At 40.1% G+C, this 13,018-nt stretch overlaps 1 protein-coding gene across 1 annotated transcript in view; it reads right to left on the reverse strand.

Annotated features, from left to right (window-relative positions):
- Positions 1-13,018, reverse strand: part of NKAIN2 (sodium/potassium transporting ATPase interacting 2) — a 608,119-nt gene that overhangs the window by 271,302 nt on the left and 323,799 nt on the right. The window contains exon 3 of the mRNA XM_063124718.1: positions 1,415-1,495. Within this exon, the coding sequence (XP_062980788.1) occupies positions 1,415-1,495 (81 nt within the window). The remainder of the gene's footprint in view (positions 1-1,414; positions 1,496-13,018) is intronic.

A 13,018-nucleotide genomic window follows, 5' to 3' on the forward strand; every position in this document is an offset into this window, starting at 1 on the left:
CTCCACAGCACTATAGAGTACTACTGTGGTTCAATGTAACTTGTTTACAACCTAAATTTTACCCCTTTGGTGCTCTATAGAAGCTATAGAGTGCCAAACGGATCCAATTTAGCTTGCAAACAAGCTAAATTTGGCCATTCTGGGGCTCTGGAGCTGTTACGAATGCCATTCCTCACCCCGCCCCCCACCCTGGAACCAGCAGGGTCTGGTGGTGGCTGCAGCAGGGGTGGGAGTCTGGGGTTAAAATGTAGTCTGTGGGCCACAAGTTGCCCAAACCTGTTCTACAACATCCAGAGCAGATTTAGAGAAAGGGGCTGCAGGGGGGAAGAGAGGAGTCCCATTCTGCAAATGGTACCCTTCCACTGGTGGAAAGACAGTTTTAGGTCCAACCCCAATCTTGGATCCATACCTTTTGGTATGTTTTCCCTATATTTATAAAATACTATGGAATATGTCTATTACATAGAATGGAGCATTTTGAGTGGCAGATGACCCCACCAATTTGAATTCAGCAGTGACTGGGGATCAAACTCTGTATAGAGTTCATTATAGTTTATTCAGTCCAAACATTGTATTTAAGCCAAACCGTATGCATTTAAACAGATTGGAAAACACACTTAAAATGTCCATCTTAGAGGTTTTTGGTTACTTCATTTTATCGATATATCCGTATGAGGAATTAAAGGACCACCTCATTTTGCCAAAATCAAAAATTATGATAGAACAATTATGACAGATGTAGGAGGCAAGATATTTATTGTATTTAAAAATGTACACCCTGCCATCTTCAATAAAACTCAAGGCAAATGAGCACTAAAAAACGACAGGACCTCCCCAACCTTGCACAGCCAAGAAGTATGTTCCATGCATGTGAAACCAAGTCCACTGAAAACATATGCAACATGAGACTTTCTCGTATAAGATCCTTTTTACCACAATCTGGCCATAAATATTACTTCTCACTGGTGGGGGGGGGGGAGATTAGAAAATGCAATACTGCAATATCTTGGTTCACTACCTTGCCTTAGCTTACCCTCTCATTAACTATAGAAACTAAACATAAAAGCAGTAAGCTACACAATATTAAATACTAATATTTTTGCCTTTTAGTTAACCATCAGCTATGAAATTCACATGTATGAAGTTTCCATTAAATAAACTAGAAAGTCTACTGAAATTTCTCTCAACCACAACCACTATTAAAATAATCTTCCTCCTACTAAATAGTTATTTTGCACCTACACTATTTTTCTAATAATTTAGGATATGCACAATTAAGGCACACAGTATAATCATTCACATGCTGATTTCTTCTTTTTAGCAATGCCAGAAGTTTAAGTAGATACAAGAAGACATTCTCAGAATTGGGGTGTGTTAAAATCAGATGGCTTAGATATATCAGATGGCAAATTACCTTTGATAGGTCCCCAGCCTCCAAGTAGAAGCAGATAACAAATACGTTCCATGAAACCCAAAGGACTAACCAGACGGCGTACTGTAGAAAAGGAAAAGGGAATAATACATTATTAATTCTGTTATCAGATGTGTTTAAATAAAGCTTAAACTGAAATTCTGAAACAAAAACTCAACACAACAGCCATTGTCAGTACATTGAGACATGTGAAGTAATGTTATTCACAAAAGAAACAGGGAAAAAATGTCTAGTTCCATGAGGGATGAAGTACTTATACCCACTGGTTTTAGCAATCTTGCAGGGATACACAGAAAGACAGCATCTGGCAAATTATATGACACGGAATGCAGAGAAATTTGTTCACTTTGCATTTTAATGCAAATTTAGCTAATTTGTATTTCCCAAACCGATACATAGATGGGGGCCAGATCTACACCAAGCAGGATATGACACTTTGAGAACGGTTTGAAAACTGTATAGGGAGTGTGCCCTGGGCCCCAACAATTGTCACTACTGTAATAAAACGTTTATAGTAGTGTAGATCCTGCTTGGACTGTAGTTAACCTCCAGTATTCAGATTTCTCCAAATTTAGGATGCAGTTCTCCAATTAAAAAATGTATATAAAAATGCATACATTAGAGAGAAGTGTGAGAAAAAATGAACATGTTGGTGAGACTAACATATAAAAAGTTCATTATATTAGGAGAAATTGCTTGCAAAAAATGCACATATTAGGAGAAGAGTGCATGAAAATGCATACTTCTTTTGTGTGGACTTTAAAAAGAATCCCAAACTAATACAGAAATGGGATGAAACAAACTTGAGACTGGAAAAATGAGACACTTAAACTGACAGATTCTTCCACTCCTAGAATATGGAATATAATGTTGAAGATCTCAGTATTTTTGTCAAAGATGTTTTGTATTTCTAGTTGTCTTGGCTGGAGATAAAACTCTATAAAATCCAAACGGCGTTCTACACAGGTGCAGAAACTAGGTAAATGGAGCATTTTCAATGGTGTGAGGAGGTTAGAGGGAGATAATATATAATGTATATTAATTATATTTAATTTAGCTCAGTTTGCTGTACTTCTTGTAGCTTTTCCTCCCCATCATTACATCCATATTTGTGTTCCAATCTCCTATGTATCTTTTTCTATCCTTTTGCCTGAGTACTTTACAAAACAAATAAACAATTAAACACAAGTCTAAAGCAATTCCTGATACTTCTACAAGAATAAATGAAGAAAAATAGCTTCATGCTAACCAGTCTTATCTTCATAATAATTAAATTGATTATATAGACCCATTATTTCATTTATGCAGAAAATTGTTTTACTATAAACACAGCCATAAGGCTATGTTTCCTCATTTTAGCATTTTGTAAATGTTCTTTGTTGTTTTATGCATGTTGAACACTGAAGCTGTGTTTCAGTTATTCAAACCTATAATATTCCATTTTGTAATATACTATGTCCATTCACATGCAAAGCTGTTTCTTGATATTGTCTATGTATTTCAAAATACTAATCCATTCCTGTCGCATGTTCAGAAAATTGGGGAATTTTTAATGAGGGAGAAGCAAGAGGAATCAGAGCTGTGAGCAAGTTTGGACATCCCAATAAATATACCTTATCACGACAGGCACAAGCTATAGCAAGCAGATGTGTGTGTTTGCACCTTTCCTCTCTTCTTCCAGTCTGGCTGCAAGGAGGAGATCAGAATCATTCATTTCTAGTTTTAATTAACTGCAGCTTGTTGTTTTGTCTGAACAACAACAACAACAAAATGTAGTTAATCTTAACAATGGTTTGTTTGAAACAAACCAACTTCAAAACATGGTTTAAGAATCTGTCTTATTTCAACAAACTCACAACAGTTAGGGTTTGGATGTAATGCTAAACTGTGTTTATTCAAAAACTGAAGTGAAAGGTTCCAATTTTTTCTCATGTCTACGCTAGAGGAGAGAGGAGAGACACATGTAAGCCCAAGGCTAGCAGCAGCATGTTCCTGCTGTGATAAGCCATGGTTTAACATGACATCTGACCTGGCCCAGTATTATACAAAAGCTACATATTGTTGCAAGAACAACATGCATGGCGGTGCCATAGCTTGCACTCAGAGGCAGTTTGTATTCTCTAAACTGCAACATTTGCAAGTATTTTTCCAACACCAAGTGTAATTTCCTCCCCCAGTTTCTAATTTTTCCCTTTTCGGTTTCCAGAGGTGGTGGTGGTGAGAGGATCTGAATTTTCCACACACCTTCACATCTCTGAACCTGTGTAAACAAGAAACAATGTGTGATTAGGTATTGATAGATATGAGCACTAATTAAGTTGAGTAATTAATTAATGCCTGGCCTCTGCGATTGCTTAAGTGGATCAGGTGTGCAAAGGTGTTGTATTCTAAGAAAGCAGTAATTAAATGGTTCTTAAACTTGGAGGGTTATTCTCTCTACCCCTCCTCATACCATAAGGCAAGCTAATATTATTATCACCATATTACAGATGTAAGATGTAGGCGGAAAGACAGTGACTCACCTAAGACCATCTAATGAATTCACTGCTGAGGCAACATTTGAACCAAGACTTCCTGGTTCACCAACAACAACATGCTTAACCACTACAAGATACCAACTCCAATTTGCTGCCTTATCTCTTCTGGTTATTGGATTACAATTATCTCAAAAACATAGACAGTCTCATTACAAATTCTCACTGTAGATGTTTCAAATTTGGCATATCTCCGATCTCTGGATTACAGCCATTTAAATGCCTCTTCAGCTTTATGCTTGAACTAATCATTCTGGAAACTCAACATTGACGGTCTGTGGCAAGACAATGAACAAATCCCACCAGTACTTCCCGTTTCTAATTAGAACTACCTTTTATGAGAGATCTTCAAAGTGTTAGCTTCCCCTATCCCTTTTCTGGGAATACTGGAGAACTAAATTATCCGACAGCAACCACCACATAAATTACAAGACACATAAATCAATAAGGGCTTTATGACAATAGAGAATAAGGGTTGCCTGTCCCATTCCCCAGGAGACATCCTATACCATTCAGAGATACACAGAATGGATTTCAACAGGCACATAAAGGAAGTGAGGGGAGAAACAGAATTTGCCCATCTATTGCATTCTTAAAGGCTCATGAGCCCTCTTAAAGTCCAGCTAACCCTGTGGAGATTTTTTTTCTGGGCACAGAATACTTGTAGAACATAACCCCATGAGGAAGTCACCACCATGTTACTGAAGTGATTGGTACGAGACACACTTTGCCAACTGCCTTATACTCCTAAATTTCTGCAAATAAGATTAGCAGAATATACAACAGCAAATTCAGTGGGATACTTTTGCAAGGATAAAAAAAAAATAGTCCAGTCCATCAAAATGTAGTGAAAACAGTGATATCAGTCTACAGAAAGAAAAGAATACATAACCACAAAAAACATGTAAGACTCAATCTTTAAATAATCATTCATGACTAATAATTCTAACACATATATTTACTTACATACAGCCCAGAGAACTCTGGTTATTGGGCAGTCTAAATGTGGGACTGATAAATAAAACAGGAGAAAACTGTCTTTAATTCATGCATTAGTGAAAGAATAGCCATAGCAGCTCACCCACATTCCACCCAAAGCATTCCCATTTCCCCACAACTTGCAGAGCCGCCATCAAGATTTGCTCCAGTTTCAGCCCAACTCATATTGTACTGATAAAAATAGGGTCACTGTTCTGTACTTGGAACACCCTTTTCCTCACACTGAGGATCACCGCCTGAGTCCCCTTGACACATGGTTGAGGGTTTCCTGTTTCCTACATGCTAAACATATCCTAACAGATTAAAAAACAAACCAAACAAAATTTAAAATGTTCAATAGGATGTTTATATCTTAAAATATAACTAGTTGCACTTCTTATAGAATAGCTATAACTAAACACATTTAACAATTGGTACGTTGAGGACAAAAGTAGTTTTAGTTCACACATGCAGCCCTGATTCAGATTGAGACCATGGAGCTCTGAGACAGGAGGATTTATGCTCCCTCCCCTATTTCCACCCTGTAAAATTCTACCTGTTGTGGTTTTTTTAAAAAATAATAATAATGAAAATGTCTCCACTGCAGTTAATTGTGGGTTTATTTTTCTTTTTTATTTCTCCCCCACCACTGGTGTCTGTATCCATTAATTATGATGATGATGGGTGGGGAGGAATTTAAATCCTCCTCTCCCAGAGCATCATGGTCCTGATCCAAATTCGGGCTGTGTGTGCTTAAGGGAAAATAGAGAAAGCTAGCACACAGTTCTCCTATACACGCTTTAATGAATGTTTAGTTTGGCCCTGAATAGGCAGCTATAGTGGGCAAAGGGGAGGATGGAAAGGATGCAGTTCAATGGGTACACATTTCCATGTATGTGCACTAGAGCATGGATATCTCTGCCCCACTCTGAGATTTCATTTAACCAGATATGTGGGAAGGAAGGAAAGGAACCTCTCGTGCAAGCACTGAGTCATTACTGACTCTTGGAGGGACGCCAGCTTTCGCTGACGTTTTCTTGGCAGGCCTTATAGTGGGGTGGTTTGCCGTTGCCTTCACCGGCCGTTATTACCTTTCCCCCAGCTAACTGGGTACTCATTTTACCGACCTCAGGAGGATGGAAGGCTGAGTCGACCCGAGCCGGCTGCCTGAAACCAGCTTCCGCTGGGATCGAACTCAGGCCGTGGGGAGAGTTTCGGCTGGGACAGTATTTTACTAGGGACCAGAAAACAGAATTTGCAGTGGTAAACAAAGATAGCTGGAGTGGATGATACTCATTGTGTGATAGGTGATAGCTAAGCTCTGTAAAGCTTATAATCACTAATGTGGGTCTGATTCTCAGGCAAATAATTTAATAAGAAACTATAATGCATTGGTGACTGATTGTTTATGCGTGCAAGTTATTATGAGATAACTACAATTATGTGAATAATGCCATCAGCAAATGCTCTTGATTCTGCCTGCAGTTTGAAAATGTTCAGGTTAAGAGCATTATGCTTAAATGAAAACTGGCTGCATTAGACAGAAGTGCTTTAGATGCCTGAAACGATTGGTTTCTTAAATGTGAACACTTATAAAATTCCAAATCCCTTCAGTCAGGACGTAAACATACAAAAGCTGTTGTGGGCTCATACTGCTGCATGCCAAGTGATCGCCATAATCTACTACCCCCCTTTTTTTGTCCCGTTCCTTTTTACTGTTTTATCACTACAGCTCAGCTACGCAGTGCTAGGTCCTTAGAAATAGAATTCTGAAGCCCAGCACTTGAGAGTGTCAGGCAGGGAAAGATGTAAGAGCTCTTGTGCCAATTGAAAACAGGGGCCATGATACTATCAAATTCAACGTATATCATATATGCAAGTGGGGAGTTGCTGAAAAAAATCCAACACTGCCATACTGAAATGCAAAAGAGGAAATGTCTCAGAAATGAGAGGACCGGTTAAAAGGATGCTTTGAGGTATTAGAGCTCAAGCCCACAGAGGGTCTTAAGCCCACAGAGGGCCTGTGGTAGATTCAGTGGCTGTACCACCTCTACACTTAGTCTGAAAACACAAGATACAATCAAGCTTACAAGAAGGCTCTAGAACATCTGAGCATTAGTAAAGTTCATGTAAAAATACCTGAGTCCTCTAAAACCTTCTGGCACAGGCAGGGCACAGCTGTGCTGTCACCGCCAGCAGCCAGTCCAACAGGCTGCAGTAGAGGAAGTTGAGATTCTACCAGCCCTGCTGAAAGACCACTTGCTTTATTCCTCTTCCCTCCCCTTTCCCTTTTCCCTTTTGGTCATGCCTTGACTTTAGATTGTAAGCCTGCAGCAAGGACTGCCATGGTTTTATTTAATTGATTGTATGTAAGCTGTTCCTTTTGGGCTGAAGAGCAAGATAAAAAATGCTTTCAATAAACAAAGAATAAATAGGCATCATTTTGTTTAACATAGCATCCAAACTGAAGAAGAGTCCTACAAAGCTTCCTGATGATTTTGTAACTTTTTGATTGGTTGTATATTATCCTGCCAATGTTCTAATTCTTGCCCTGCCCTTTGGTACAGCAGTTTAGTGGCTATCAGTCTGTTTTCAGGCATAATTCATAGTTCTGGTTATGACCTATGAAGTCCTACATGACTTGGGATCAGGCTATTTGTAAGACTGCGTTCTCCTGTACAAGTTTACCCAGGTTTTAAGATCCTTGGGAGAAGCCCTTCTCTCTGTTTTGCCACCACTGGAGGCACATGAGAGAGGGCCTTTGGTGGCCACTCCTAGACTCTGGAACACCTACTTGCCAAAAATAATATATTTGAAAATGTGCATTAAAAATGCATACATTTGAAAATTGGAAACACATATGCTTTATTTCAGGGGTGGGGAACATTTGGCCCCCCAGATGTGGTTGGACTGTGTGAAGAAATGTCATGCATATAACTGTTCTTCTGTAATGTTTACTTAACATTATAGCCTCGGAGATGTTATAATGCAAATGTGTTGGCATGAGGTCTTGCTTTGTTACTGTCAAAGGCCTGTGTAACAGTTTAGTGACGTTCTAGAGAGGGGGAGAGAGATTATTGCTTTGGGTATGTATAGATGAAGCCTGGATCAGGTACATTCAGTTTTGATTGGCTGGAGATTCTAGCTAGGTGGAAAAGAGCAATTGGAAAATGAGACTTGACAGTTCAGGGGGTCTGTGGAGAGTCAGGCTCAGTGTGTGGTGTAATAGAAGGCCTAGGAAAAAGCAGAAGAGAAAGTGAATAGCTAAGGCCTGAATATCAAGCTATTCCTTCTCTGTGGAATAACCATACATAGCTGGTGAAGATCAGGAGTAAGGAGCAGGTGGCTGTGGTATGCCCAGAAATTGCCCTCTAAGATCCAAAAGGAGGTTAGACAAGCAAGTATTAAATCCTAGCAATCTGAAATACAGTAGGAGGAGCTTTGGGAGTCATAAGAAGAATGTACCCAACAAATAGTCCTGGTCATGAGTGTATTTGGCTGTGATGGTGGTTTAGAGAATTTGGCTGGAGGTAAAAGAAGTCATTGAGAGGCTTGCATTAGCAACAGTGTATCTTGAGGCCTTATTGTCAGTAAGCAGTCTTTTGAAAACCCCAAATATAAGTATTCCCTTATTTACAAAATATCCCTTTCATAAATTAACTTGTTTTATAGTATGGTCTAGTGTTGGTGCCCATCTCATGTCTAAGCCCTTATACCAAGGTACTAGGAGGTTTTAAAAGAGTCTAAGAAAGGAAAAGAGGGTCAGCTGGCGGAACTCTAAGTTTTAGTAGCAGAGAGTTCCTTAAGCCCTGAAATATAAGGATGTGCTAAACATAAGAAACCCCATAGATGGGGTTGCAAAGCAAAGGAGCAGTTCTTCTATACGTGATGGCAGTGCTGGAGAGAAACTCCCCATAGACTGCAACTCCCATCCACCCTACCCAGCATAGCTAATAATGAGAGAAGGTGGGAGGTTCAGTCCAACAACACTGGGGATCATCAGACAAGTGTCTTATAGCACGCTCATTACTGAACACTCATGGATCTTCTCAGGTCCTATTCATGACACCATCCGCCTCCCATGCATCTCCTGCTCTTTCTGGCCTTCTTCCCATGACAAAGAAAGACCCCGGTAACTCATTTTGAAAAACGGAACTTCATTTTGAAAAACGGAACTTTCCACAATCTCCTGCTGTGTGCAGTAAAAGCGGCATGATAAAAACGCCCACTAAATGGGCCACATGGTCATTGTTTACTTCCTCTTTCTTCTCAGTTGAGAAAGAGGAAGTATAGTGCGACAGAAGCAGGGGTGGAGAAGCGACAGTAGGTAACCGTGATTTCCCCTGTCTGATGGACCTTATCTTTACAGCCACAGGTTTGTCATCCCTGCTTTATTCAATAGGAAAAAAATGCATACATTTCAAAGATGTGCATCAAAAATGTGTACAGTTGACAATTGTGGACAGAAATATGTATGAATACCTATGAATGACGGCAGTGTAGCTGAACAGCAGAGTCAAGGCATGAAGATTTGCCCAAATGAAGAAAAGAGACTGTACATTAATGCAACAATGCAATGGAAAGCTAAAAAGCAGTTAAATATATAAAAATGAATAGCTTTTAAACAAAAACCTACATTAGAAGCAGGAAGCTAGTCAGCTGGAGTTAGGCTGGCAACTGCTGGGGACAGAGAGAGAATGCTGAGATAGCGAGGCAGTTTTTAGTTATATAAGACAAAAATACAAGCTAATTATTGCTCATTAAGAACCAACATTATTTCCCTTGGTTTTATGTTGATGGATATCTCAATAATATTGGAATATGTGCCTGGCATGTAGGTACAATTTGGAATATGACACTGAAATATACATACTTCTTGTTGCAAGCCTGTAACTTGCCCTTGATTGTAATTCTGGCTAAGCCCTAAACGGTTTGGGGCCAGGTTATTTGAAGGAACGCCTCCTCCCATACGTACCTGCCCGGACCTTAAGATCATCTACAGGGGCCCTTCTCCGTGAGCCCCTGCCAAAGGAAGTGAGGCAGGTGGCTACTAGAAGGAGGGCTTTCTCCGCTGTGGCACCCCGGTTGTGGAATGAGCTCCCCAGAGAGGTCCGCCTGGTGCCTACACTGTACTGCTTTTGTCGCCAGCTGAAGACCTTTTCATTCTCTCAGTATTTTAACACTTAATTTTAACTTAAATTTAATTTTTACTGTTTTAACTCTGTATTTTAATCTTATATCAATTTTGCTGCGTGGTTTTATCCTGGTTGTGCTTTTTAAACTGTATTTTGTAATTGTGCTTTTAATCTGTTGGTTGTTTTATTGTGGTTTTAATTTTTGTGAACCGCCCAGAGAGCTTCGGCTATTGGGCGGTATAAAAATGTAATAAACAAATAAATAAGATAAAAGCTAATCATTTTTCAAATTCTTAATTTGTTCCTTTCTCCTGATGTTAAAAAGGAAACCACATAAAGAAACCACCTGGCTGAAGCTAAGCAGGTCTGGTCTCTGCTTGGAGGAGTGACCACCTGGGAACCACATGTAACCACCTTGAGTTCCATGATGGAAGAAAGGCGGGATATAAATGTAATAAATAAATAAACAAACAAACAAACAAACAGAATTTGCTGTACTTCCTCTAGAAGCATACAGGGCCTTTTTATATCCTCAGCCCATGAGCCACCATACTGTCAAAGATGTATAGGGTATATTGTAAAACAAAAGGCAGTAAAAAGAGAGGGCAGCTTTGTCTGCAGTAGAACTGTTCTATTAACAAATCTGTTCTTGGAGGTGGTGTTGGAGAACCCTAGAACTGTGGTTTGGGGGTACTTCAATATTCATGCTGACTTGCTGAGGCCATCCTGACAGGGCCCACTCAGGACTTCATGGCTCCCATGACAACCATGGGGCTATCTCAGTACATCATTGTCCCAATACATGTGGCAGCACATACCCTAGAACTGTCTTTTACTGTTGGTCAGATGGGGGATAATCTGGTTTTGGGGGAGCTTTCAACTAATCTGTCGTGGACAGATTTTCTTGTGAAATTTGGTTTGCCAGTAGCAGATTCTCCCTGAAGTGGTGGTGAATCTAGTACTCCTAGATTCAACTTTGTCATCCATGGCCCAGAGTACTTGGGGCCAGCTTTGGCTGATCCACCAGCTACGGCCTTTCCTGGACAGGGACAACCTAGCCACAGTAGTCCATGCACTGGTAACTTCCCAATTAAACTACTGCAATCACTCTACGTGGGGCTGCCCTTGAAGTTGCAGCTAGTGCAACGTGCAACAGGTAGACTGCTCACCAGAACATCCTATAAAGATCATATAACATCTGTCTGAAAAGAATTGTATTGGCTGCCTATATGCTTATGGTCAGGTGTTGGCAATGCCATTTAAAGCCCTAAATGGCTTGGGATCTCAGTACATGAGGGAGTGCCTCTCCCTATATATGCCTGCTTGAGATTTGAGATCTGTGGGAGGAGCCCTCCTCTGTGTCCCACCAATGTGAGACGTACATTATGGTGGGACATGAGAGAAGGCTTTCTCTGTGGTGGCACCCCAGTTGAGGAATATCCCTCCCTTGGAGGCATGACTGGCGCCGATGCTGGCTTCATTTTGGCGCCAAGTTAAAACACGGCTTTTTCTTAAAGCCTTTGAAGGCTAAATTCTCCAAGGTTGCACAAAGTTTTGATTGTTTAATTGTTCTTATTGCTTTTAAACTTGTCTACTGGTTTTAGTTTGTTAATGATTCAATACATTTTTAGATGTGTATATTTATTGTTTTACATTGTTCTGATTTTATCTGTACGCCTCCCTGAGATCCTAGTGATATAGGGCGGGATACAAATGTATTAATAAATAAATAAATAAATAAAATAAATCTTATGAAGCATTGCTGGATAAGGCTTCTTGTGCTGAATCCTAGCAACATTTCAAGGCTCATGGTAAGCTCAGGGTGTGATGCAAACATGTACTGCTGTTTTTTTAAGGGCTTTTGAGCAAGACAGCCTAAATGGACTGCCTTCATCACTGAATCCACCTTTTCGCCACCATTGTCACCAGCTACTATTGCTCCTCATCCTCTTTCTCATCATTGTTACCACATGCTTGCATGGCAGAGAGCGAGCAAGTTGTCAGTGGCATCTGCTCCTCCTCCTTCTCACCACCATGACCATCTGGGCCAGAGTGAGAAACAGGTGAACAAGCAGGTTCCAATGGAGGAGGAGGAGGAGAAGAGCAAGCCCAGGGAGGCCCAACCATGCCTATCCTTGATGCCAGCCCTGCAAACATGCACTACTCAAAGCTAGGGATGCTGGAGAAATCGAGATGGTCTAAAACAAGTTTGGATTTTTAAGAATCCAACCTGCGTAATCTGCTGCACATCAATCTCCCCAGGCATCGTGAACATCCGGATTTTAAAAAATAATAATAATCCTGAAATTTGCGCAAAATGCATTCGCAGGAAAACTCACAAGTTTCTATTGAGATATATGCCATGGTGAAAAATATATGTGGGAAAAAGTTGAATGGAATTGGGGACAATACGCTAAATGTTACAAATTGACATCAGTTATGTAAATTGTTGCAAATTTTCTTACAGAGTTATTTGCATATTTTTTCCACATAACGGGGCCGGGGGGGGGGGGGGAGGAAATCCATCTGTGAATGGATGCTGAAACAAATGATATTGCACAATCCAAGGGATAGATTTCAAAAATCCAGACATCCCTACTCAAAGTTGGTAGTAATGAAAGATCTTGAGTCAGCTGTTTCTGCAGTGCTTGCCAGTGTTCTGTGCTCATCTTTCAGCACAAACAAATCCTGGCAAGCTAACACAAATCACCAGAAATAGTGAGAACTTTGATTGGTAGCAAATCAGGCTTCATAGATAAGTTTCTCAGCTCTCATGGCAAATGCTTAATGGTTGCAATTCTCCAGAAACTACATAGCTGGTGGTAATTAACTATGGGCTCATTACTTAGTTCAAAGAACAGTCAAAAGCTAATAATTATAACTGTGCCAAGATCAATACAACTTGGTTTCCCCATTGCAATCTCTACAGTTTAGAGTAC

Source organism: Elgaria multicarinata, chromosome 4 (assembly GCF_023053635.1).
Source record: "Elgaria multicarinata webbii isolate HBS135686 ecotype San Diego chromosome 4, rElgMul1.1.pri, whole genome shotgun sequence".
NCBI classification, from domain to species: domain Eukaryota; kingdom Metazoa; phylum Chordata; class Lepidosauria; order Squamata; family Anguidae; genus Elgaria; species Elgaria multicarinata.